Genomic DNA, 27,391 nt, shown 5'->3' on the forward strand with positions numbered 1-27,391 from the left:
AACTTTTATTATTTCTTCCTCATAATAATTAATATCATGAGACTTGAGCTATATTATGGGTTTACGGCATGCGAAACACTGGAAAGTCGAATTGATAATTCAAAATTAATAAAAGAGCGAGTGAGCAATCCGGGTATGGTGTGGTTTATAAAATTGACTAATTTTGTCCCAATTAAATATTGATGGCTTGATTTTTATTGACATGAAAAACTTAAAATTTTGAGCTAGTTGTTAACTTCTACTTATAGTATAGGAAAGTTATCAGGTGTACCCGAGAATATCCATGTTCTAGTTGTTTTAATCGTTAATTTTAATTAATATATATTATATATATTTTTTATAATTCAAATTAACAGTTAAAATAATTAGAACACTGATGTTCTCGATACACTTGAAACTCTTCCTATATTCATTAGTTAAAAAATGAGCTACAGTATACTACTATACTGTAATGTACTAATGTGTCAGTTTTATCAGTTAGACAGTTACTATATGTGTCTTTGTGATACAACGAAGTCTGTGTAACTGTGTTCTGAAGGGTGTGCCCGTAAGAAAAATAAATTTAAAAAACAACGGCATTAGATCAACCAAAAAAAATGAAAAAGATGTCGCCTAACCCAACCTAATTCAATTAGCGTCGAGCCATTTTCATTATACAATTTTTACATCAAAAAAAAAAAAGCACACGCAACGTTTTGTTCCCGCAAAACAAGTTGTAAGGAGCAGCAATGGTAAGTAGAAATGAAGTAAAAGAAACATTTCTCTTTTAATATTGGCTCACGACTCCTATGAGGACCATTATCGTTATCAGCCATTGTGAATGTGAAATGCAATGTAATGGTTAAAGGGGAACGAAACAAAAGCTGCATTTCACATGTCATGCTACCTACACTAGATTGTAATACACTATTCCATAGGGGAAGGCCCTTCTTCGTATGTGGTATCACCACCTTCCTCACAACCCAACATGATTGCCATTAGCATAAGCTTGCCTGCAACGGGGAAATCCTTGTGTTGCATCAATATTGCTTCAACTGAAGAACTTGTATCCCCAGGAGTCTCCATATTTTCTTGTCTCAAGGGCAATACTTGGTCGAACCCTTCTTCGAAAGTTGCAGCTCCAGGTCCATAACACCTGCTTGAAGCCTGGAACAGTATGGTACTCTTCAAGTTCTGCAGGGTTTCCTCATCACTCCATCCTTCAACTATGTATGAATCATGGAGTTTACTCCAATCATCTTGACTAGCAGCTTTTCTCCAGCAATCTTCCAAAAGCCTTCTGTATACCTTGCGAAATGAGGCACTGGTCCATGCAAACACATCAAAGGCCCACAGCGAGAATTCTCGCCCTTCGCCTTCCAGGCACAACTTAATCAAGTCTTCTGGATGATGCAGCTGGTGTTCAACAAGTTGATTATCTTTAATCGAACGGAATCCTTCCATTACTTGCTCCTGCAGGTCAAGCAAAAGTGTATGAAAAGGACGCTTAAAAGAGTGAGGTGCGGCTTATTTTTGGTGCATAGTGCAATAAGTTCTCATGAAAACACAGAAAATATCAGTTTCGTATCTCAGGAGCCACATATAGGGAAACGTTAAACTACTTTTCAACATTGTTATTCAGACAATTTTGTCACCAAACACATCATTCGGAAATTAATCAAAGCATGCAAAATCATTGCGCAGCCACCTGTTACTTTCCGTTCCTTTTGAACTGAAGAAACTTTAGATTAGCTCCAAATTTTTTTTATCTTCTCAAATTGTGTGTTTACTCTTTAACTTAGCAGCTTAGATCTCATACTTCAGATTTATTCAAACACAACCTTAAAAAGTTATCATGCAAACAGAGAAAGGTGATTTAATTTTATTCACGTGTAATGTTCATGACAAAAGCAACTCAAGAAAATTTTCAGGAATTTCATTTTGAAATTGACAATTGATTTAAAAACCTTATTTCTACCTGTAATTTTAGGATCTTCAAATCAGCCTCAATGCGGTCCACCTTCACTTGAGTACCAGCATCTCTACCAGCTGTTGGACAGGCAAGGGAATTTTACTTATCACAAATATAATTTAGCAGGCATCGTCCAAAAAGTTAAGGCAGTTAGCTTTAAAACAACCATTTAAAACATTAACAGATAGGGAAACAAATAAAAAAAAAAAGAAAAGAAAAGTAGTTCTGAAAAACAAACAAATTCTTTTCCAGTGTTCTAAAAAAGGATTGAATTCCTTTAAAGTGAAAAAGTTGGTAAAGTGAGAATTTAATCACCATTAAATCAAGATAATGGGACTCAAATGATGGAAGTTACAAAATTAATGATGATTAAACCCTCAGTTTCTCCCTTTACCATGTTTCTCATTTTAAAGAATGTTTTTCCCTAAAAAACAGGCTGAATGCATACAAGATATGAGGAAATGAATCACAGACAAAATGGCTAGATGAATGATATGAGTGTGAAAATGTTGCTTAACTTGAACACCTGAGGGTGAACAGTTAATAAGCTCGCAGTTGGAAAATATCTAAGAAAAAGCTACACGGTGGCAATACCTGCAAAGGCAGCTATCTTTGAGAGATATAAAAGATTCTTTCTGTCACTTAGTTTTAGATTCAACTTCAAATACTCTTGTTCTCCTTCTTCAGCAACTGAGGTAGATTGAACATTTTGTGCTAGAGCCAATTCATGAAGTGTTTCTGAAGCAGACGAATATTGATGAAGGAACAAATCATGAAGCCAAAGAAGATCTGAATGCTCTTTTAAGAAAACAGACAGTTCCTCTGGAAATTCTTCACCAAGCCTCAAGAGCTCAGAGAATTGTCTGCTTTCATGAAGTTTCTTAAAGACATAGTAACTAAAACCCCCATCAGGACCCAAGCTCTCATGCTGCAAACCACAGAAACATTATTGGGGGAGGATGAGGTTAAAATAACATCAATACTAATCAAGAATGTCCTTCCAATAAAACTGGAAACACGTTACATATAAACCTTTGGTTGCTACAATACAATCATCATCATTGGAAATGTCTGGGGAAAAAAACAAACAAAGGATAAAATCGTACTCATACCATAATATTTCTCAGCAATTCTGAATCATTTACATCACAGCATATTGTCCACATAACTTTGTAGCATCCATGACGTTTAGCAATTGATAGCAGATGTGACATAATCTTCAAAATTGCATCTCCAGTCATCCCTTCGGATCCTTCAATTGAATCCTGGGAACGTAACCAAGTGAACAATATACTCGTATTCCAAGCAAGAATTGCAAGGTAAGCAAAAGAGTACTAACCTTATAGGTAGCCTCAAATTCTTTAACCTGTTGATAAAGAGATTCAAGAAGTGCATCCCGCCTCTCCCAATATTCATTTAATAGACCTTTATGTTCTTCTCCACACTCAATTTTAGCTGTAACAGCACCTGAATATGCCTCAAGTAGCACTTCAGCTAGAGCTTCTAAATGACTATACAAATCTAATTTTGATGATTTATCAAGTCCAGATATTTCACTTAACAACCGAAGCAGAACAGAAGCACCACTCCAAATACCCTTACGTACAACAGGTTGACAATACCAAGGTGTTAAACCTTCAGGAGGTGGATACCATAGATGATTCTCATTCTTATAGTTTAAGCATGTCGTAATTATGGTAACACATGCATTTGAGAGTTCACATGCCCTCTGAAACTGGATTTCAAACGGGTGTTCTGGTCTTATAACATATTCTATTTCTGCATCTAAGCAGTAAAAGAAATCTTCAAGATCTGAAACCTTACTGTAGAATACTTCAGCATTATCTCTATCCATCAGAAGGACAGTATTACGCCGAGCTCTCTCACCAACCAATTGTATCAGGTCCCAAAGAGCACCTGACATCTGTATATCCGAACTAGAACCCAAGGAGTTAACACTAGCTGAACGATTCTGGCTAATCATATTTTGCAGTTCCCTAAGCTGAATCATTGCAGATAGCTTTTCACCATGTTCCAATATAATTTGCAATGCGTGTCCTGGCAAAATAATATATATAAAATTTAGTCATGACATGTTCACCTGTTGTTCAATATGTACTGTTTTTATTCCATTTTGCTAAACCTAAAACAAGTTATTTTACCACCTAACACATTTAATCAGTTTTTGAAAAAAAAGGGAAAAAAAAAAGCTGGGAAAGGGAAGGAACTTTTGATCATACTCTGTCTAGAACACAGCTCCTCATGGCACTTGGATAATGCAAGAAACTGAAGGAACTTTTGATGTTTCTGCTGCTTTTCCAAGAGTTGGGTGGAAACAACTGCCATAGCCAAAATCTCAGCTCCTCTGGTTGTTGTCCAGTGTTTAGCTAAGGTGTCAATGATTGATTTGCTAGTCCGCACAAAAACATTTGTTTCTCCATCCCTTTGAAATGAACCAGAAGTTTCCAGCTTTTCAAGTGCCCTGTCAACCTGCCCAGATGATAAAAAATCATTGAAAAGAAGATTTAGTAAAGCTTCTGATTCTTCATCTTGTGCAGTTCGACGTGCAACCCCACTTAAAACAGCCCTCTGTCTGTCTCCAGTACCCCATGCTTCAGAGCTAGCCCTTCTGGGAGCAAAATTACCTGCAACTGTAAGATTTCTTATCTCTTCTTGGGCAGATCTTTCATTTGAACTTCCTTTCCGTGATAGACTCCGCTCAGGTGGTTCTACTCCACCAAGTATGACAGCCTTCTCTGGTATTGCCCATATTCCTGCTTTCTCTGTTAATACAACCCAGGCACCTTCTTCATAATCATCTGCAGAAGGAAGAACTGAGGCATCTAGTACCTTTCCAGCATCATAGGGTAAATCAAATTTGTAGAGGCGAGTTAAGTTTCTATGATAATGGGAAACTGTTGCTGTTCCATCCCCAGATATTACGACCGTAGACCCCGAAGGCTTGCCTCCAACTCTAAGCCTCATGGAAAACAAGAAATCTTCATCTTCATATCTAGCTTTTGGGATTATCACCTCCATTGGGGACTTTTTCTCCAAAATCCTGTCATTTGTAGTCTCAGAATCCAACCCAGATTTATATTGCAGGGTTAGAATAGAATACTGCATGTAGCTTGAACTGCTAATCCGATCATTACATAAGGTTACAACAAGAATGGTGATCACTTTTCCATGATCATCCACCTGCACATCAAGAGGCCAGATTTTCTTTTGACCAGCAAGATCTTTCTTAATGCCAACTTCAGCATCTGTTCCAACAATTTCCTGGGACCAAAGCTTTGAAACATGCATATCAGAACTGAGTTCTACCTTAAAACACTGTATCTCATGGTCTGTCAATAGGAAGAATTGCCGATTTGATTCCTTAGGAGAATGATGTGGAAAACGCCACGTCAATGACCTTGGATACCATTTGTTGCTCACATTTTGACCTGATTCACCTCCATGCTGAGGTGAACGCGTAACATTTTCATATACTTTCCTTCGACGAATGCCATCTGGACCACAGTGAAACTGCCAAAGCTCACCATTTGAGCTACATGCAAGAGCAACACACACAAACTTACAACCAGGAACCACAGAAGCAATCAAAGAGTTGAAAGTGTGCAATCCATTCAAGCTACCACCCACCTTACTTTGTCGCCGCTGCTTGCCAAAGGAACTTCTCCTATCAGGAGTCAAAACAGTCTCCAACTCATCAGATGATGCAACGCTAATGACTGGCTTGTGTGATTCAGAATATATATCAGGCCAGTAAATAACAGCCCGAGTTTTCCAATTACACATAATAACAGCAGCAGAACTGCAATGCTTAGGAACTTTATTCATCCCCTTAGACGTGTCATCACAATTAACAACACAAAGCAACCAGCTCCCAGCATCACTTTTGCCAGTGTCGCTGTCCTCCAAAACTTTCGAGGGAATCTCAAGAACAACACATCTCATCCCCGATGCCGGCGACAAGTAACTCCAAATGAAGACCCTATTCCCACAAGTAATCCAAGCAAGGGATGTGTCTTTGTCGATCCCACCAGACCCTAAACCTTCAACTGCAGCACAAGTCACAGAACACCTCAAACATCAAATCTTCAGATTTTTTTTTTCTCTTTGAATCTGAACAAATCATTAGAGATACCAATACCACACAAGAAAAAACAAACACTAATGCAATAAATTAAAAGAAATTCGAAATCCGCTGTCACCAGAAACTCGTTTGTGAAGCAAGGTAGCTTGCTCATCGCGAACCAATTGAGGAAACTCCGCAACGAAAACCGGCTTAATTGGATCTGTGTCATCACCTTTTCCACTTCTATCAACTTGAGGAACCCTAAACAAACAAACAAAAAATGGAGAAGCAGAACGCGATTTTAGCTGAAAATGAGCGTTAGAAGGTAAAATGAAATGAAGGTGAGAGAAGGTTACCTGGCGAGGACGGATAAACGAGGAGCCCAGGGAGCGGGAGTGCCGGTAGAAGGGCGGTTAGGGACGGCGTTTTCGTTGAAGATGAAGGAGCTTCTTTGTCGAGACTGAGGTGTTGCCGGAGAATGGAAGAGGTTGGCGGCGGCGGCGGCAGCACCACCACCGTGATCTCGGAGTGGAGTAGCATTGGTGTTCTTTTTTTTGGGTGCTGAGGAAAACATTCGTTAAGGATGCGCCACGTGTTAGGGTTTATGAGCGGAGTGGGAGGTTTAGGCTTACTTCCACACTTACAGTCACAGACTCAAAGGAGACAGCATTTGAATCGGAAGAGGGAAACGACTATGCAGAGACGAAAGTAAACACAAATTGAGAAGAGCCCTTGTTCAAATGAAATCATAATGCAGGTTTAAATTTTCAAAAGTACATTTATTTAAAAAAAAAATAGCGAAGAGTAAAAAATAATAATAATTTGGTTGTTTTGCATATTTATATTTAATATCTTTAAAAATTGTCCATTATTCAACCTTTAGAAAAAAAAAACTAAAAAACAAGTATATTTCTATAAAAAATAAATAACTTCCTATAAAAATAAATATTTAAATTAATTAAATAATATTATTTAAATTAAAAGACTCACTAAAAACTAAAAATTTAAAGATCAAGGAACATTTTCCTAAAAATTTATCTTTGCGTAACACATAGTCAAACCTTTTTTTGTCATTAGATGAAAATTTAATCAAATCATTTAACGACTCTCAACTATCAACTTCACGTGAGTTGAGTGTACCTGAGTTTTCACCCGCTGACGTAGTTGTTAGCTTTATATTAATTTGCAAAAGATAACGTCAAAAAAGAAAGAAAAAATTCCGAAAAGAAAACTGTGATATTGATCAATTCTGTATAAATCCGTATCTTCAGGAAGATAACAAGAGATTAACTCGGTATAAAGATAACAATCCACAATATATTTTGGCCTTCGGAAATGTATAAGCAATTGGGAATGAACATGGGACATGGCCAGTGACTCTTGGATCTCACACAAACTATAAAGTTGGTGACAAAGGAGTTTTTCTCTTTTTTTTTTTTTTTTTTTCATTTGCGGGTACATGACAAAAGAGTAATTGAACTTGAAGAGTAAAGGCATATATAGTATTTTTCGTTCATATAATATGAGAGAATACATAATTACACAGCACCATAAATCATTACACAAGGACCTCGTTCTCCAGAAAAGAAACATACACCTTGTGGAATCATGAAAAAAAAAAAAAGGCTAAACCAAAAAAAGTGAATTCCTACCTTCTGTGCTCTAGGCAAAAAGAAAATTGCTATAAGTACACGCATGGCAGTGGTTGTGTTGCATCTATGGCTCCAGCTTCAAAGAAACCACTCTTGATTGTCTGTTGGATTTTGCAACTTTTAAGAACACTGTGGATAGGCATGCCGGTGCCCACCACGGCCGCCGCACCTTTTGCTCCCCTTTCAGACAAGCCACTACAGAAATATGTACAAGTTAGCAGCACATAACAGATGCGGATATTTGTTCATTTACCCACAACATCTTGCTGATCTTAAGATTTTCATCATCTTCCTATTTTAACGTTGCGATAACAACAACATCATCTTTTAAGAAAAAGTCAGAGTACAAGACAATGATACAGAAGGATATGCACATTTCATGTCTCCTTATATATAAACATATCATATGCTTAAGGAAAGGATGTTTTAACTAATGAGCTTCACATGGTCAGACTTTTGAACCAACAAATCAGAACATAGTTGTCAGTTGTCACATCTATGGAGGATTGCTGCAAAGAAACTGTCATTTGAATATTACTTAGCTAAGAAAATTATCTGATATGATTAGACCCTATTGAACATTGATTGCAAGATATCCATTGATCTTTAACTCTAGCATGATCATGTTTCCTTAGACTGTTCAAATGGTGTGAAACAAATGATTGCAACAAAGACGACCAAGCCTTATCTACGTGATGAGCAAAAGGAGGAAACAAGAAAAAAGAGATTTCATTTTCACGTGTTTGTATGTGTACTGTTTGAAAGAGATGGGTTGAATACCTTTAATCCGTCTCAATTCCTTGCACAATGTAATGAAGTCTCCCCACCTCATGTGGCAGCGTCTTATGAAACGAAGGATCTGCTCAGTTGTGAACATAGACATTCCTTCCAAGTATTCGCCATTAACACCATGTTCTTTAAAAGTTTGGCGGTAACTGCCAAGATTTATAGTCTCCAGCCACAAGCCAACATCCTGATAAACCAGACTAAAAAGGATCAGCTAGAGAACTTGCTGTTAGTCAATTAAATTTATAACTGCCAATGACCTACATCATAGATTTTTACACCAGCTCAAGATAGAAGAAGAAGAAAAAGGTATTCATGAAGCTTAGGTCTGCTTCAACAAAACTCTCTTGTAAAGTGAACAATTCCCAATACAGTTAACATACATGAATATATATACCCCTTCGTGAGCTTGCTGCATTATAGAAGTGATTAATAACAATACGACATTATGTTGCCAACTTTATAACTAGCACAAAGCACCAGCCAACAATTAATGCTGCAACATCATGATCTTGATATGCTTAATGCAACATCAGACAAGTTCAAACTATAAAATGATTTTATAGCTCTAACAACCTACTTAACAACGCAACCAGTCACAACTCACAAGCACGAAGCCTAAGCTTGCCCTGATCCTACTGAGAGCAAAAATCAGAACAACAGATTTAAAAGAGCTGAAAATCATCAAAATGAAGATTTATTCCCATAAATCTGTTTGGGAAAAGGTATAAGCATTCAGCATGACCAAATATTTGGACAGTACTTTGATGCTTTGTAGAGAAAAATATCATATAATCCCTCACACTATGAAATATCAAACTGAAGAATTGAACAAAATTTCCTTACACAAATTAATCGAACAAAGCAGATACATGCCAATACAAACATTTCTTACAGTATCAAAAGCTTAATTAGCAAAAGCCTGGCTTCTCATTAAGAACACAGTTTTCCTACTTCAAATTTATCTGAATTTCCGAATTGAAAAAGAGACAGAAAGGGAACAGCGATACACAAGAAATGGTATGCTAAATTGTTAATCTTACTTCTAATAACATCATTGGTATCAAATTCAAACACAAGTTCCTTAAGTCACAACCAAGACTACCTTAGAGATTAGAGACTTAGAGCAAATTAGCTCATCCACCCATAATTTAGTTAAATTGAACGTCACATAGATCTAACTACATGTTAAAAAAATACAACTTATGAAAAAACAGTATCAAAAGGCAATATTTATTTATTTTTTATTCTTAAAACTTGAGGTAAATATAAACAATAATTGAAATAAATAAATCAAGTGAGTGAGTGTAATTGAAGAAATGAATAACCTCAACAGTCCAGATGAAGAAATCTAGAGGCTCCGGTGACTGTCCCTTGTTCATTTCCCAAATCAAAGTTCCCCAAATCACCTAAACAGAGCACCAAACACATAATCAGAAACCATCACAAACAATAACAAGAGCGAGAAAATTCATATAAAGATAAAAAGGTATAACTAACAAGGAAAAAGATCAGATAAAGCAGCTAAAATGGAAGCTGAAAATCGCAAGATCTCAAGTAATTAATTTTGCGGGGAAAACTAAACGAGAAAAATCAGAATTAAATATCAAAATTAGAGAGAATATATAAGCTTACCACTTTAGGCAACTGAGAAAACACGGTTAGAATTATAAAAAAGGAAAGGATAAAAAAGAAAGAAAGAAAGAAAGAAATTATAGGTTTGGAGAAGGAGAAGAAGACAGAGAGAAAGAAATGAAAGTGAAGAGTTGAGAGAGAAAGAGAGAGAAATGGGAACCAAGCTTTCTTTTTTTTTGTTTGAGCTCAGAAATGCATGTTAACGTGGTAGATGGAGTCCACGCGAGAGCATGGGGTGAGTTAAGACACGCGCCAAGTGTGACACTCAGCTCCATGCCAATATCAACCTCTTTCTTTCTTTTGAATTCGACTGAATATTTATCTGACTTGACAATTATCTCAAAAGGATAACGAGATCTTCTAAAAAAAATATTTAATCTGATCTTTAATATTTTTTTTGAAATAGATTAACTCTTATATAAAAAAAATAATTATTTTTTAGTATAAAAATTTTATTGTTTTTTTAAAATAATTATTAAAAACTAAATTAATTTTTTTTGTCAAAAATTTTATTTATGACTATTTTAAATTTTTCTCTTTGAATTTTGATGAGAATATTTTATTAATATCAGTTTCGTCAAGTTACTATTACAACTACGCATAGGTAGTAGCTACTACATTCTACTATTTTTTGTACGTACGGCCTACGGGTAAAAAGTAAATTCATTAGCTCTAGTAAGTTGACTTCAAAATCTATATGCAGATTTTTTTTTTTAAATATGAAGATAAAATTGGTGTAATTAATGGGCTAACTTTTTTTCATATTATACTGTTAAGACTTAAGAGTGATTTAAGTTAATATTATGATAAAATACATTATTAAACCAAACACTAATTAATATTATATGAAAGTTTTAAAATCAGAAACGTTACATACGTATTCTTGTATATATACCTATATAGATCGAATTAGTTAAATTCAAATTATATATTATAATATTAAATCAAATCAATATGATTCGAATTAATAAGAAACAATAAAAATTAAAATTATTTGTTTCAATTTACTATTTATAAGTTAATATATATTAACTTTAAAATATAAATGCATGTTAATAAGAAAATATTGTCGTTTAAACTTAAATAAAATATCAAAAAAATCAAAACGAATAGAAATAGAAATTCAAATTTTGTTTTTAATTCAAATTTCATAAAATCTATATTTTTATAAACTTATGAATTTAAAATAAAATATTAAATAATTTTTAAAAATTCAATAAAAATTATCATTTGACTCATTAGTATCTAAAGAATAATTACTGAGACTTTTAATATTAAAAAAATTAATATAAAATATAACTCAATATGACATAAGAGTTAAAATTTAAATTTTTTTACAATTAGAAAGAACAGATAATTATATATTATAAAATGACCAACTATATTTATACAATATATAATTTGAAAAATAATTAAAATAATAAGAGTGATAACAAAAATAATAATAATAATAAAACTTTAATTTTTATACAAATTTGATAATTATCTCTAACAAACTTTAAACGATTCAATTTTATACCTTAAATTAAACGATGTCATATTTAAAATTAATATCATAGCAAATCATAATTTAAAAAAATATTATTGTTAATCTAATATCAAAATAAAAAGAATAACTAATCTGACAAACTCTAAATTTAGGTAATTTCATTAGTTATAATATTTTTTCTTTTTATTTTTTTATTATTTTTTTTTTTTGCAAATTACACCATTTTATCCAATATAAAAAAAAAATAAACCTAGAGATGAAATGCCTTTATTGCAAAACAAAAACAAAAGTGTTTTTATTCAAGTCTTAGCCAAATTATTCAAAAGCATGTATTATTCTATTTTTTTTTTTCAAATTTGTTATTCTCTCCATTTTTAAGTTCTCGTTTAAAAGGAAAAAAAAATTCCGTCATTTATGAAATGGATTATTACAAGGTTTGGAAGAACAATATTATTTGAAATGAATATTAAATTTGTTATGAATTTGGGAGCTTGTCTTATATTATATATATTAAAACTTAGTTTCACAAATCTTTTTAGAGGTAATGTATTTTATGTTTGATAAATTAAAAACTACTTATTTTAAAAATTTAGGATCGTTTTTTAAAATACTTCAATTCAATAAATACTTTTAAAATTTTAATGTAGCACGATTTGTGTTAAATTTAAAACGGAATATTCTAGCAAGATTTATATAAATATAGAAAGAGAATATTTGTATATTTAATTTTTGTTTAGAAAAATCATGTGAATTTGTTATATTTTATTTATGTAAAAAACCTAATTTATATGTTTCAGTAACACATTTTTATATATCTCCAATAACATATGCTATTTGTTTTCAATAGCACATATTCCCTACTTTCAAATAATACAACATTTTTGCTTTCAAAAAATCACGATCTGTTCAGAACTTTTTATATCAGACTATGATTGAAGGTCATCAAGACTACTAGTGTATTCTAATCCAAACTACGATATATTAAGGAGTAAATGATAAATAGTTTTCTAATTTTTTATTTTAAAAATAAATAAGTTTTTGATTAATTAAAAAATAAAAAAGTCTCTTATTTTTTAAAATATGAAACATTTAAATATTTTTAGAGGATCGATTTGTCCTTATATAATTTAGATGAAAGAATTTATTTATCTCATATTTTAAAAAATCAAAAACGTTTTTTGTATTTTCAATTAATAAAAAAATTTATGTATTTTTGAATTAAAAAATTAGAGATTTATTTATCTTTTTCTCCATATTTTTTTGTGAGAAATATTAAAATGTTATTTCTGGACAAATTTTGAGCTGCTCAACATGATGTTGGATTGTTGATGATAAGCTAGTGATGAAACTTACCTCGCTAGGTATACATTCTCTATATGGACCTACTAATCTTTGGTGTCTATTTGAGTTTTTTTGGGAAAAAGAGAACTTTTTTTTTTTTGTTTACCAAACGGTATCTTTCAACTCGACAGGTTAAGGACTAAAACTAATTCGTCGCGTATCTGAGCTCCATTTAAGGGGTCTGTCGTTAGCCAATGAGTTGCTGCATGCATAAGATGATGTTCGAACTCTCGACACTTGTTTAAGCGGACGAGTGAGTTGACCACTCGACCAATCCAAGTTGGTTAGGAGAAAGAGAACTAACATAGAGAAGATATGCCTAGATACTTTGGACATTGTGTGAAAAATGTTCTAAATTGTTCTGTGGAGCCACAAATAATGCTAGATCAAGTTGATCAAAACATTGAACACTAAGGTTAGGTTTGATTTAATTAAGTGCATATTGCTTCGTATGAGTGAAAAAGAAAAAGAAAGAAACCATTAAAATGTAGATTATCTCATATATAAAATTATTAGAGGAAAGTATATTTTTTGTTTTTGATGTTTGTAATTTTTTTTAAAATATATGTTTAATTTTATTTAATTTTGTTACTAATATTTTTTATTTATTCAACTTTATTTTTAATATTTGTTATTTATGTCAAAATTATCTCTAATTTTTTTTATCCGTAATATTTTATACGAAATTATCATTTAAAAATAATTTTAACACAAATAAAAAATAAAATTAAATGTAACTAAATATTAGGAATTCAAAATATACTTTATCCAAATTATTATTAGTAATGCTTTGAGAATTTGAGTTTATGTAATTTTTGTTTGCATCTAATTATATAAAATCATGTTATCAATAGGGTAAAATGGAAAATAGAAAGATTGCACTATAGACTATAGTAATATTTAACTATATGGAAAAAAGAGAGGAGAAAGAAATAAATTAAGGGAGCCAATCAGATAAAAACCTCTAAAATGTCTTTTTTTTAAAGATATTTTTTAATAATTAAAATTTAACACATATAATTGATTAAACTGTATTAATTTTTGTCAAAATTAGGTCAAACAAATTAATTTGACCGAAAAAATAGTAAATCAAATTTTAAATTGATCTAAATTAATATTATTTTTATAGAAAATGACTACAATATTCCTATTATAAAAAATGACTAAAATACTCCTATTATATATATTAATTTTAAAAATTCTAAATTCTAGCCTCTTTTTTCTCGGTCCTCATAAGTTAGGATTTAGAGTTTTTTAAAATTAATATATATACATATATATAATAGAGGTATTCCATTTATTTTTCATAATATGGATATTGTAATAATTTTTTATAAAAAAATATTAATTTAGATCGATTTAAAATTAATTTATTAATTTTTCGGCTAAATTGATTTGTCCTGTCTAATTTTAATAAAAATAATACAATTTAATTGATTATATGTGTTAAATTTTAATTATTTAAAAATATTTTTGACATCTTTATCTGAGTGACTCCCATAAATTAAACTAGATAAATTGCTTAAACTTTATTTCCATGAGTGCAATTATTAGACAAGTTATATTACAAATAGGCAACATATAGAAAAAAATAAGATGAAAAGAAGAAATTGATTAGTCAAATATTTTCTTTTTCTTTCTTTGTGAAGACTGGAAAATACATGAAAAAAAATTGTTAAATACCAATTAACTAAAATATTATTTATGAATGCTCTTCTTCTCGAGTAATAATAAGTCTGCCTTTAAAAAAAATTATATTTATGAATATGCATAAAATATTATTTTCTTCAAAAAATATTTATCGTTACAGAATTGATCGTTTTTTATTTTTGTTATTAGACTTTCAATGATGTTTTCAAATCATGTAGATAGTTTATGTATTTTTTTTTTCATGTAGGGAGCACAAATCTAAAGGTTAAATTTGTGATTTTTAAATATCCAAATCTAAGAGTTAGATTTGAGTTTTATATTTTAATTTTTTTAAATATTATATTAAAAAATTTTAAATGTTTAAATTAGACTCTCCAATTTATTTTAGGGTAAAAAATTTTTTTTATTTCAACATAAAATGGACCTTTTAATTTGTGTACTATAAAATCTGATTTTCAAATTTTTTTACTTTCTCAAAGATGAGGATCTAAAAATTTTATAAATAAATCTCTTAATTGTTGTAGAAAACATCAAGAAAAAAATGACACGTAGAAGCAGTAGATAACAAAGGGAGCAGTTCACTTAGACTTAGACATCAACTCAGAAAACCAGGCACTTATTTCAGACCCAAAAAGTGGTCCCAAAATGTCTTGGTTCATTACAACATCATCATCTTAGATTTGGGACCCACTCAAATAATCATACTCCTCCTAAGTACATTTAAGTAGATCAGATGCATGGTCAATAAGTCCTCCTTGTCAACCACCATGATAATGGGTTAGAAAACATTTTTTTAATTTATATTGAGATAAATAAGGATTTTTTTTATAATAAATATCTTTATATCTTTAGAAAAAAATAAGGATGCAAATAGAAATTTGATGACTATTGCAAAAGAGAGATTTTGAATATAAAAAAAATCCATATACTGTAATACATATAATCAAATATGTACTCTTTTTTTTTTTTTACCAAAGATATGAGACTCAAACTCGCAACCTCTTAATTGAATATGGGGAATCTATGCTATTTGAACTATTACTCATTGATGAAAATTTGGAAAGATAGGAGACTCCAACCCGCAACCTCTTAATTGAGTATGGAGAGTCTATGCCATTTGAGCTATTACTCATTGGTTGTCAAATATGTACTGTTATATCAACAAAAATAATTATTTTTAAATTGTATTAATCTGATTGAATAATAAATGTGTAAAATTATTATATCAAAATTTAAAACTCTTTGATTCTGCTATGATATTTATTTTACGTTATTTTAACTTTTTCTTCTAATGAACGATGGCTTCTCAATAAACATATTCAAAGGATTTTTATCACATGATGGAGAATAAAAATATCATATTTTTAATTTGGAATTGAAAGATGATTGGGAACATGAAAATAGGCTTGACACATGAAAAATTGAAAGATGTGATTAAGAAAACGACAGCAAAACATCAAACATATCAAATTTAATTTCATAGTTCAAAGAGAAAGGGAAAAAAAAGAATGAAACACGTGACATGAATATTTATTACTCTTCTTACTAGTTAAGACAGTAAGTACTTTATATTCTACATTTTAGAAATAATAAAAGAAAAATTATTGGGATCAGCAATTTTTTTTGTATTTTTTATTATTATTTAATCAGTATAAATATGAAATTATTTTTAATAAATAAATTTTATTAATTTATATATGTAAATTTTAAAAAATATATGTATAAATTGTATTGATTTATATGTACAAATTCTAATAAATATAAACACAAATTATATATTTTTTGTGTGCAAAACTCTTTAAATATGAAAACAAATTATTGCTGACAAAATACTGACTAAATAGTGGACAAAAATGATAATATTTGCATTGTTCATAATAAAATATTTTTTTATCGATAAAAATATTTTAGAAAAGTGGTTAGTATGCTGATAAACCAAGTAATTTATAGTTTAATTACTCTGTTAGTCCTTAGTAAAATTTTCAATTAGGTTTTTATATTTTTTTTTAATTGAGTTTTTGTACCAAATTTTATTTTTAATTAGGTCTCTATATTTTTTTCCTTTTATTTGACCCCTGCACCAATTTTTTTTCTTAATTGGGTCCCTATATAATTAAACCAATTACTGTTAAGAGGGACTTAATTTAAAAAAAAAATTGGTGCAACGACCCAATTAAAAGGAAAAAAAGTACAGAGACCTAATTGAAAATTTTGTGAAACTATAAGGACCAACAGAATAATTAAACCTAATTTTATTTTATATATTATTTTTGGGTAATAAATAATATACTTTGAGGCAGAGAGAGAGAGAGACAGAGAATGAATGCAGGAAAGCAACATAAAGTAAGTGAATAATATGCATCTTAAGAAAAAAAAAAAAAGAAGTGGGATCATATATCATACAACAGTATATCCAAATAGGAAATCAAAACATTTCTTTTGAGAAATCAACAAAGTCATTGAGATTATTTTGTCAATTTCATCCCTGACAAAATAAAGAGGAAGCTAAATTTTTGAGTGCAGCAATTTCTGCATCACAATTTTGCTATGATCAATTATAGCACTGAGTGGTATGTAGTTATTACAAAACACATGCATGTAATTGAGTGCTTGCTTGCACAAGAAACAATTCAATAAATCAAAGAAAATCAAAACATCTTTTGTGAGAAGCAACAAAGTCTCTGAGACTAACAATTTCAGCCTTAATGCTTTGAAGTTGCTCAGTTAGATGATCATGCTTCTTAAGAAGCTCACCAAGTTGTTCTTGTGCATGATCCACCTTATTAGTATCCTTAACCATAACCATAACACGTTGATGCATTTCATGAATCCATGACTTGTCAAATCCCAACTGAATAGCTTCATCACAGAGTTTCTGGAAGTCCTTCTTCCGTTGAGGAGTAACACTGGCCGGAGATTCGTTCCGAAGGAAGAATAATATATCTACCAAAGTCTTCAACATCCAAGCTTGAAAGCGCATGCTGAAATCCTCAACAACTTTCCAAAGATGAGGATACACAGCTATTGCCTCAGCAAGCAGTGCAATTTGTGCATCATCAAGATCAGAACACTGCTTAAATGCTTCCAATTTCGTTATCATCGACGAATCTGCACATGAAAAATGGTAGTATTAATAACATTATCTATATTTTAAAATAAAAAGAAAGAAGATTACTAACCTCCATGAACCTCAATATTGCTATTAGAGACAACTTGCTTATCTGATAAGTGAGGTTGCTCTTGCTCTTGGATACTATCTTTAACATCCTGCATTTTTTGGCCTTCTTTAATCTTGTCCTCAACATTCTACACACATCACAGAATAGAACAATTTCACTATCATGTATTTGAAAATTGAAATGAACAGCTAACTTACAATAGAGGGTATTTTATATAGAGGTTTTGCTACTACTTCTGAACCAAAAATTGGTGATATTGGCTTCAGTGATGCTGGAACTTCTCCAACACAGGTTTTCTCTATTCCTTCAATACTCTGCAATTTCCATATATAAGACATATTGTTCAATTATTTAACCTCATTGATAATACTTCAGTGTCTCTAGTTTAGTTTCCTTCTTCAGCTGCTAATGTTAAGTTTCAATATTAGTAGGTTCATTTAATGATAGGATCATCAATTCATCATTCACAAGGTCTTTGATATTTTATAAGATGGTCATCACTTTCTTACTAATTGAACTCTCAATATTTTGTATAACATTCAAAAGTTAATACAGTATATATGTCATTAACTCCTGTAAGAAGTAATGAATAAGTGCACAAGCATAATTGTTAAAGCCACTCATTCTCAGATTTTCCAATATTGATTCAGAAAAACAGTAGCTTAGAGCATTATTCTCACATGTGAGTGTGCTTTATGTACAGCAATGTCCAAGGGACTTGTAGATGTAGATGGTATATCAAAATAAGAAGATTTTCCAACAATTTTGATCTCTGCTTCTTCTTCTTCAATCTGGAAACACTAAGTCATAATATGGCTTTGTTTGATAAGAAAAATAAGCAACAAGGAATCAGAAAAAACCTGATCCGATTTATTAATCTCGCGAACCCTGTCGAGTACTTTCCATTGGTCAATTCCAGCTATTTCCAGATCCTCCAGATCTTCCATTAGACAGGGAAAATTTTGTAGGAACAAAAATTATTAATGTATAAACTTGTACATTAAAAGAATAATGTATATACCACTTTATCCAAATAACCAGTTTTTAAGACATGAGAAAATACTAATTCACTATAGAGAAATCATATGTGAAAATATAAACAGTTAAAATCCAGTTGCACAGACTTACCTATATCCAATTCAGAGATTTTTCGTTCAAACTCCTTGAAGGTAGCAACCGATGAAGTCAGAGGGAATTTTGGACATTCATCGATGACACAAAGTGCTGCAGAGGGCAGTTCAATTTCTTGGCAAAGATTAGACATGGACATCAGCATTAGAAGTTTAAGCTTTGGAAGCTTAACTTGCACGTTTCTTATTTGATCACTTTGTCTTTCTTCACATCTGATCAATTCTTTTAGCTTACCAGCTCCAACTATGATGAGAACTTCTAGATTGGGAAGGTCATTCGATTCGGAGACAAGGAATAAACTTTCCAAGTTCTGGCAGTCTGTAATAATCAGTTCAGACAGCTTTGGGAAGCATGGCTGTGGAGGAACACAATTTGATAATCTGTGATTCTCTGCATCACCCTCTTCAATGATCAACTTCAGTTCCCGGCATTTTATAATCTTTAGATGCTTCAATTCTGGAAGGCATCTCATAACAGAAGCAGGAAAGGTTACCTCCAACTTTTCACATCTTTTGATCTCTAATGTCTTTAGATTTTGGAAGACAAAAAAGTTTTTCAAACCTACACAAATATACTTCATCTGACGTAGATGCGAAAGTTCTAGATGTCTTAACTGTAATCTCACCGGTTGCTCAATGATCTCGGCCTGTTCGAGGCTAAAAATAGTTTCTACTTTGGACTTGTGTATACATATGGTTTCCCAAGAGAGGAAGTCCTTCTCAATGGCCACTGTGTCCTGTAACTTGTAAGACAAGGAAACAAATGAATGAAACAGAATCAGGATAATATACAAGGAAAGTAATTTCAAGTTAACTATGCCTCAGTAAGTCGAAGCACCTGAAGCGCAGGAAACTCGATGTTGATTCCATTTTGATGACTTGTATCACCATCTGTGCTGCATTCTCCAAACACATATTTCAACTCACCACAATAATCTATATCCAAAGACTCCAATTGCACAAGGCCTTGAGAAAAAGTAACTGGGATTACATATTCTAGCATTTGGCACCCCATAATATGAAGTTTTTTCAATTTTGAGAAGATCACCCTATGGTCCTGTCCACTTATCTCCTCATCTTCAAGTATATGCTTCAGTTCATCACATGAAAATATCTCTAGCTTTTCCAACTGTTGCAGACCTCGAGCAATCGCAGGTGTGAAGAGACATGTTTTCAGTGGACATTTGCTTATATATAGATGCTCTAGCTTCTCAAAAAGGCCAATAGGAGGCACACCATGATATAAAGCTCCAAAATTCTTCATTCTTTCGAGTCTTAGTTGCCGCAACCTGGAGAACATATTTCTCAGCCTTTGTTGGGGATGATTGCTGTTTTCAACCAAACACTTGATCTCATCAGAATCACATAACCAAAGCTGAATACAGCCATAATCCATAAATCCTTCTCTTTCAATTTGGAATATATCAGGTGTGATATTTTGTGCACCTCCAACAATATTTGCTAGAAGCAGAACCTCTGCTTTCTCTGCCAAAGCCACAGCTGATGCATTTGATGTATCAAAACAGCTAAGAATTAAGGTTCTACGACAGCTAAGGATTTTATCTCCATGACCCTTAAATTTGTGTCCTAGTTGTATATGGTACCTTGCCAATGCTTGAGGGACTCTAAAATTTCTGAAGAATTCAGTTTGGCCTCCATTACCATTGTCCCATTTAGATGTCTCACCATCAATGTAAAGTTCTTCCAATGATGGCCTTCTTCCGATTACTTGAAAAGGATTTCTCTCCATTTTGCATTCTGACAAATGTAGCAGCCTCAATTTTGTTAGTTGTGCCATTACATCTTCAGTTAACTCCAAGAATGAACAACCAAGCAGCGTAAGGCTTTCGAGCTTTGTCATATATCCCATGGAAGAGATGTCACCTAATTTCCACATCTTCAGCCATAAACAACGAAGGTTTATCAACCACTTAAACGACATGGTTGATAATGAGCTAGTACCAAGGCCTTTGCAGCTAAGAAACAAAACTTGAAGCCTTCCCATTGTTCTGAACATTTCATGATTTCATCTGATACTTCTGAATTTGTTTCTAAGCATAGAAGTTCAATACTTGAACAGTTTAGTTCACTTGGAAACTCCTTACACAACAGATACCTTATTGATCTGGATTCCAAAATTGCACTATTTTCTAACACACACTTGATCACCTTGTTGTCATTGTTTGCAATGCAAAGGGCTACGTCGCGAACCAAATCATGCATCTTGACACGCTTTCCTCCTCCAATATCTGATAGCAAACAAGAACTTATGAGTTTGTTCTTAGCTGCACATACTTCATTCCTTGCCTCCTCATATGACCAAACTTCTCCAACCATGCCAAGTCCTATTGCAAATCTAATTAGAGTTTCAACTGGGATTTCATAACCTTCAGGGAACACAGAACACAACAAGAAAAGTGACTTGGCTTCTTTGGTATCCAAGTTGTCATAGCTTACTCTGAAGCATTTATAAGGATCTTTCAGACCTCTCTCAATATTCACCGGAATTGAATTCCTCAATCTAACCAATGCAACATTCCAATCATCTTCAGCCTTGCCTTTCAAAGTGCTAGCCAGAGCAGCAATAGCAACAGGCAATCCTTTGCATTCATCTGAAATCAGTCTTCCCAGATGCTTCAAGTTATCCGAAGTGCTTCCAGATAGTTGTGCTTGATTCTGGAAAAGCTCCCACGCTTCTTCATCAGTTAAGGTTGATAAGTAAATCATTCTTTGACAATTCATCAGACTACAAACTGTTTCATATTGTGTAGTGATGAGAACCTTGCAGTTTCTATGGTTTTGACCTGATGGAATTCCTATAACACCAAAATCAAGTGATTGCCATAAATCATCTAGAATGACAAGAGTTCTCTGGTCATCAAGATTCAATCTCGCGCGCAAGCGCTGTGCTCTCTCCGATTCTCCTCCTTCTGGAAACTGAAACTGCAAAGCACTGGCAATTCTATCTTGAATCTTCCTGACATCTACTATATTAGACACAGACACAAAAAGCACCTTATCAAATAGATTCTCAGCTTCTGCAGTCCTCATAAGTTCCATAGCCATGGTGGTTTTACCACAACCTCCCATGCCATACAATCCAATAGTAGTAACCTCATCATCTTTTAGTGCCTCTAGAAGCTCCTCATAGTCACCTTCTCTGCTATCAAACTTCAAACAATTTTCCAAGAAATGTTGCTTGCTTGGAAGTGAAGCAATCCTTTCATATTGTATATACATTTTACCTTCTTGAACACACATTTCAACTTCCTTTCTTCTTTTTGCTAACTTCTTGGCTAGATGATACTTCCAAATCCAATTTGGACAGTAGCCAAAACAACAACTCCTGTTTGTTCTTGCTTTTCTTATTAACTCCTCTGCTTTATCTTTGAGAGGGTTAGATTTCTCCAACCATGCATTCACAACTTCAGCATTCTTTATTACTTGTTTTCTGGCATGTTTAACTCGGTCTTCAACACTGTTCCTTGTTGTGATTAACTTTTCTTCCTCTTGTTCAAGGTCTTCAATGAAATCATTGAAGCAACAAGGATAGCGCAATTGATTTGTTGTTCCTACCACCAAATCTCTTGAAATGGAAGAGGCAAAACCAGAAATGCAATCCATCATAAGTTCATAACTCCACTAAATATTAATGCAGCTTAACCTGAACACAAGAATTGAAGAGATCGACTTAAATCACTTAGTTTATACTAATTCATGCAAATTCTTATTTCCATTATCGGAAATGTTTGGTAACCAAAGAAAATCAGCCAAAAACAGCCATAACTTGCCTTATTTAGCATTCATTGCTTTTTTTTTTGTCTCCCTAGCATTACCCCAGTGTCATTCCATAGTCAATTATTGGCATTTTTATTTCGAGTAATCTAAGAAAACAAAAAAAATTTCCAACATTGCCTTATTTAGTATTCATTAATTCTAATAACAATTAATGAATACTAGTTAAAACAAATTCTAACTGTTTTTAACTAATTGTTACCAAATATTTCCGTACTATTTCTCTATTTATTTAGCTGGCCAATATTTTAAATGCAAGTAAGTATTATATTTTGATAATAGATAGATATATCATTGAAGTAATTTAGAAAAATGGTTTAATTACTTTGTATTTCTCTATAATTGTACTCAACTTTCAATCAAATTCCTTAAATTTAAACATTTCTAATAAAATCAAATCTCTATATTTATAAACATTTTCATTTAGGTCCTTTTTGGTTTGGCAATCTAGTCTATATATTAGATGATAAATACTTATTTGTTTCCAAAAGTTTTGGTTCAATATACTCAGTGGAATTGTAACTTCAGAAATAAGAAGCCTTTTTCATGATTAACTGATTTGTGTGTTAAAGTTTACCTTGTTTTGTTGAGTTTCCAACACAAGCTTGAAGGTTCTAGATAGATCAGAGTGTTCCCTCTTCAGTTCATTCTCTTTCATTCATCAAGTTCCTCCAGGTTAGCAATGATTGTGTTTGTGAAGGTCATTGAATGATCCATTTCTTACTCAAATTAACAACCAAACAAAAGTAACATAATAACTACAATTCTATCTTCATGCAAGACCGTGGGACAGCGTTGACCCCTTAGTCAATGCAATGGTTTGATTTTTCATTTTTCTTTTTTTTTCTGGTGGGCTTGAGTCGCGTTAGGCCCAATACTAACATAAATGGGCTTATTTGTTACCCAGTCTTAGGAGGCTGTGTATTAGCCCACTAGGCCCAATATTAAACCGTGGAGCTAGCCATCTTACTCATCCGGAACCCTCCACAGTCGAGAGTCCAGAAGAAGAAGAAAAGAAGAAAAGAAGATACACAACCAATGTGTCGCAATAGAATGCATGGTCACGACACAATGACATCTTTAGATGTATGTGTTAGGCCTGTGATAACCAACATATTTAGATTCATGTGTTAGACCTGCGACAACCAACGTAAAACTTCATCACATCCTAATGCATGGACAGTTGGACACAACACAATAACATCTTTAATCCATTTAGTTGACCCAACTAGTAGGAAAAGACTTTGTTAAGAAAGTAAGTAGGCCCAAGACTAACATAAATAGGCTGATTTGTTCCAATTATTTTACAAGTATTCTTTCCTTTCCTTTTTTTAACAATTAAACAAAATGACTACATCAAAAGCTTGTCACTAGTAGCATAATTAGTGTTGTAACATAGCTAATAACAAAATAGAGATATGCTCATCTAAAATAAACACAAGGACAAGCACATAAGTCATCATATTTTATTATTTTCACATTCAGAATATACATTAGTTACATTCACTCATCTATATTTATCATGTCTTAAATAATAACCCAGGTTCAATAAAGACTGTCATTAGAGTAGCAGCTTCTGTCATCAACACATAGGTAGGGAACCACAAAATATAGTAGCATAACAATAACAAACCAAGCCAAGCCAAGACACAATATTTGAAGGGGTATTTTTGTGAAAAAGAAAGCCAAGCCAACTTCCCTCCCACTTCTGCCCATTATCGGGAAGAAACAAGAAAGATTTTCGACCCTCTTTCTCTTGAAACAAAGAAAGTCTCTGTTTCTTGAAGAGAAAGTAACAATTCCAAACAAACAAATTAAAGAGCAACATGATTAAAGTTGAAACAATGGATAATTCAAGGTGGCGAGAATGTTGGCTTCCTGAGCCTCTGTTTCTTGTAGAGAACGTAACAAGGGTTCCATCTCAGTGGACAATTCAGCAAGTTCAGAGTGGAGGGCATTCACTCTATCCTGAAGCGGCTCCAACTTAGAAAGAACCTGTTGTTTATCTGCAAGAAGTTTATCCAAGCTTGACAAGGAAGAAACCGGCAAAGAAGTGGCAACCCTGTCCTCCAAATCACTTAACCAGCCTTTGTTGAAAGGAAAACATCCAACGAGGCGAATGAGATCCAAGAATTCAGCATGCTTGTCGCCAACAAGAGACAATAGAGGTTGAGTAGATAGAAAAGACACAAGCCTATGAAGTGATGAATAGGCAAAGCCTTTAAAAATCAAAGAGGAGTTATCAATGGTGAGACGCATCGAAGGCTGAGCAGTTAAGAAAGAGCTCAAAGTTGCAACACATTCAGCACGCAATTCACCAGCTTCAACTAAAGAATTCAGCTCCTCTACAATGGATGTATCTGGCAAAAAACTCTATAAAAGATGAGAGGGGACAAGAAGGAAGGCAAGTGGAAGAAGAGATAGAGCATAGTGAAATGAAAATTCTTTACCGTTAGAGCATTGAGTAATACAGACACTGCAAGAATGCTCTTTCTCCTGGTGCTGCCTGTCAAGAACATAAGAACAACGTGGTTCAATAAAATCCTTTTTGTTCAACTCCTCTCTCTTAGGTTCTTCATGCTCTTGTCCATAAGAGATCTCCTTTTCTTCTAGATTCTTGCTCTCACACCTTTCGTGGTACTGATTCTGAGAACTTCCCTCTTTGTTTATGTTCTCACTCTTATGCTCCTTGTCTTCAAGCCTAGAAGCATTGACAAATTCCCTCTACAATTCCAAAGAGGTAATGCTTTATTAGCAATTCAATGTTGTTGATATTACCTCTTATTGTTTCTAGTTTAATTTGTTCTTCACATACTGATGCCCAAGTTTTGAAGGGGAAAAGTGAAAAAGAAAAATACAATATGAACCTGTGTCAAGTCAGCTTGAGGAATCTGCTCCAATGATTGTAACTCTCTTTTGTTTTCTCTGCCTGATGTGAGAATCTCATCTGATTCATTGGCTCTGCCTCGGCTTTCAGATGCTGGTTGATGTTGAACAGTTTCTTTATTTACAATATCATTTATGCAGAGTAATTCGCTAAGCACGAAGAAATTAATTACGTTGTCTGCAATACAAAGATTATTAGAATTATGGAAATGATAAGAGGGCCAAACCATCAAGAGAATCAATAGTCCAACCAAAACAAGTGCATAGTGAATGCATACCATGATAATAACTTCGCAACATCTCCTCTGCAGTAGTTGTGGAAGTAAGTGTGAGTTTTGGACAATTGTGCACAAGAAGATTATCCAGACTGTTAAACTCTATCCCTTGAGAGATGTTACATAAGTTTGGCAGTTGCATTAATATTACATGTTTCAGTTCTGGAAGCAAAGCCTCGACCACCCTTCCATTCCTATCCCCCACATCTTGTTCACATTCTCGAAATACTTGCTCGAGGCAGGGATTTTGTTTTATGATCAAATACTCTAGTTGTGGAAACTCGTGGGATGCAGAAAGATGGAACATATGCTTCAATTTGTTGCAGTGAGTGATAAGAAGTAACTTTAGCTTTGAGAAGGACACTTTTTTGGATTCAGGGTTTGGTGCAACTTCGTAATTTTCATCCTCCTCAATGATTTGCTCCAATTCATGACACTGTATTACTACTAGGATCGTCAATTGAGGTAGGCTTCTCAACACACAGGGAGAGAATATGACCTTCAGCTTTTGACAACCCAAAATGTATAGCAAAGTAACATTTTGGAGGGTCACAAGTGTTTGGCACCCTTCCATATGTACCATGAGGTCATTTCTTGTCTGTTGATGGGAACTTCATCCAGATGAAATTGCCTTCTATTTCGGAGTTGTTCCAAATAGACTCAGATCCTGACATTTTCCCATTTGTTTTATCCTGTAAAAGCATACTACTCATCAGCACTGATAGTACAGCAAAGAGGAACGGAAAGAACTCAAAGTGGTAGCTATTAATGACACTACAACACATATTATACAATAAAATCCTAATGGCTGGGTTTTGACTTCTTTAACTTACAAAACCACTAAATAGTGAGACTTTTATGGATGAATAGTCTTGATCCAACCTCCATAAATTTTGGCAGTCTGGCAAAAATTCTTTCAAATAATTCTATTGTCATTCTCACTTATTGTATTGGTGACTTCCCAATACGGGAAACTTCTATAAACAGTTAATTAGAATGACATGCAAGGTATATGAATAATCATCAGAAAATAAAAATATGGTTTAAAGTTTAAACTAATGGCATGCATAACACCAAAAAGAAAAAAAAAAAAAAGAAAAAGAAGAGGAGGAAGAAATATAAAGAGGATGAGGGACAGTGAGTGAGGAAGATATTGGTGGAGTCATACAAATCCAGAACCACGATTGCGACTTGAATGTGAAGAGTTTTTTCCTTTTTGTGTCTGTGATTGTGTAGCTCCTGAATGAACCATCCTATTGTTGACAGACAGGGTAGACAACCCAACATTATCCATGACAGTCTGTTGCAGACATGAGCACGTGGCATAATAACTGCCCGAACAAATGTTGGTCATATTTGGTAAATCGAAGAGTGCCATTTTTTCCAAAGCAGGAAGCTCAATTTGGACATTTTCTTGATGATCATTAGAAGAATGAACACGATCGTTAATATTTTCACCAAATATATATCTCAACTGAGGAACATGTCGTATTTCGACTTCTTGCAGCTCCATTAGGCCTTGAGCAAAGGATACATGC

General features: G+C 33.0%; 5 protein-coding genes across 11 annotated transcripts; all 5 read right to left on the minus strand.

The window, feature by feature from the left end:
• Positions 1–608: 608 nt before the first annotated feature.
• On the minus strand, positions 609–7,360 carry LOC112767059 (nuclear pore complex protein NUP133). The gene is made up of 8 exons (XM_025812944.3): positions 6,392–7,360; positions 6,172–6,296; positions 4,192–6,018; positions 3,291–4,009; positions 3,064–3,216; positions 2,546–2,879; positions 1,958–2,028; positions 609–1,452 (listed from the first exon to the last, which is right to left on the minus strand). The coding sequence occupies exons 1-8, from the start codon at positions 6,607–6,609 to the stop codon at positions 907–909; spliced, it is 3,993 nt and encodes a 1,330-aa protein (XP_025668729.1). The 5' UTR covers positions 6,610–7,360; the 3' UTR covers positions 609–906.
• A 149-nt stretch (positions 7,361–7,509) lies between these two features.
• On the minus strand, positions 7,510–10,375 carry LOC112765965 (uncharacterized). The gene is made up of 4 exons (XM_025811829.3): positions 10,109–10,375; positions 9,802–9,882; positions 8,468–8,660; positions 7,510–7,882 (listed from the first exon to the last, which is right to left on the minus strand). Exons 2-4 carry the CDS (start codon positions 9,853–9,855, stop codon positions 7,752–7,754), a joined length of 378 nt encoding a protein of 125 aa, XP_025667614.1. The 5' UTR covers positions 9,856–9,882; positions 10,109–10,375; the 3' UTR covers positions 7,510–7,751.
• Positions 10,376–17,021: 6,646 nt separating this feature from the next.
• Positions 17,022–23,440, minus strand: LOC112762578 (uncharacterized). 7 transcript variants are annotated; one of them, XM_072223062.1, is made up of 8 exons: positions 23,270–23,440; positions 19,736–22,561; positions 18,896–19,634; positions 18,628–18,707; positions 18,448–18,558; positions 18,001–18,081; positions 17,768–17,894; positions 17,022–17,696 (listed from the first exon to the last, which is right to left on the minus strand). In XM_072223062.1, exons 2-8 carry the CDS (start codon positions 20,912–20,914, stop codon positions 17,227–17,229), a joined length of 2,787 nt encoding a protein of 928 aa, XP_072079163.1. In that variant the 5' UTR covers positions 20,915–22,561; positions 23,270–23,440; the 3' UTR covers positions 17,022–17,226. The 7 variants fall into 7 exon arrangements, with proteins under 7 accessions (XP_072079163.1, XP_072079161.1, XP_072079162.1 ...); XM_072223060.1 differs by having other exon boundaries at positions 17,965–18,081; positions 23,270–23,434; XM_072223061.1 differs by having other exon boundaries at positions 18,896–19,640; positions 23,270–23,426.
• On the minus strand, positions 20,916–22,521 carry LOC112765663 (putative disease resistance protein At4g10780). Its single transcript, XM_072223079.1, has 2 exons — positions 21,067–22,521; positions 20,916–20,948 (listed from the first exon to the last, which is right to left on the minus strand). Exons 1-2 carry the CDS (start codon positions 22,519–22,521, stop codon positions 20,916–20,918), a joined length of 1,488 nt encoding a protein of 495 aa, XP_072079180.1.
• A 698-nt stretch (positions 23,441–24,138) lies between the features above and the next one.
• On the minus strand, positions 24,139–27,385 carry LOC112765665 (uncharacterized). Its single transcript, XM_025811543.3, has 5 exons — positions 27,022–27,385; positions 25,857–26,545; positions 25,560–25,756; positions 25,143–25,416; positions 24,139–25,052 (listed from the first exon to the last, which is right to left on the minus strand). Exons 2-5 carry the CDS (start codon positions 26,434–26,436, stop codon positions 24,523–24,525), a joined length of 1,581 nt encoding a protein of 526 aa, XP_025667328.2. The 5' UTR covers positions 26,437–26,545; positions 27,022–27,385; the 3' UTR covers positions 24,139–24,522.
• Positions 27,386–27,391: the final 6 nt, after the last annotated feature.

Source organism: Arachis hypogaea, chromosome 17 (genome assembly GCF_003086295.3).
Source record: "Arachis hypogaea cultivar Tifrunner chromosome 17, arahy.Tifrunner.gnm2.J5K5, whole genome shotgun sequence".
Classification (NCBI taxonomy): domain Eukaryota; kingdom Viridiplantae; phylum Streptophyta; class Magnoliopsida; order Fabales; family Fabaceae; genus Arachis; species Arachis hypogaea.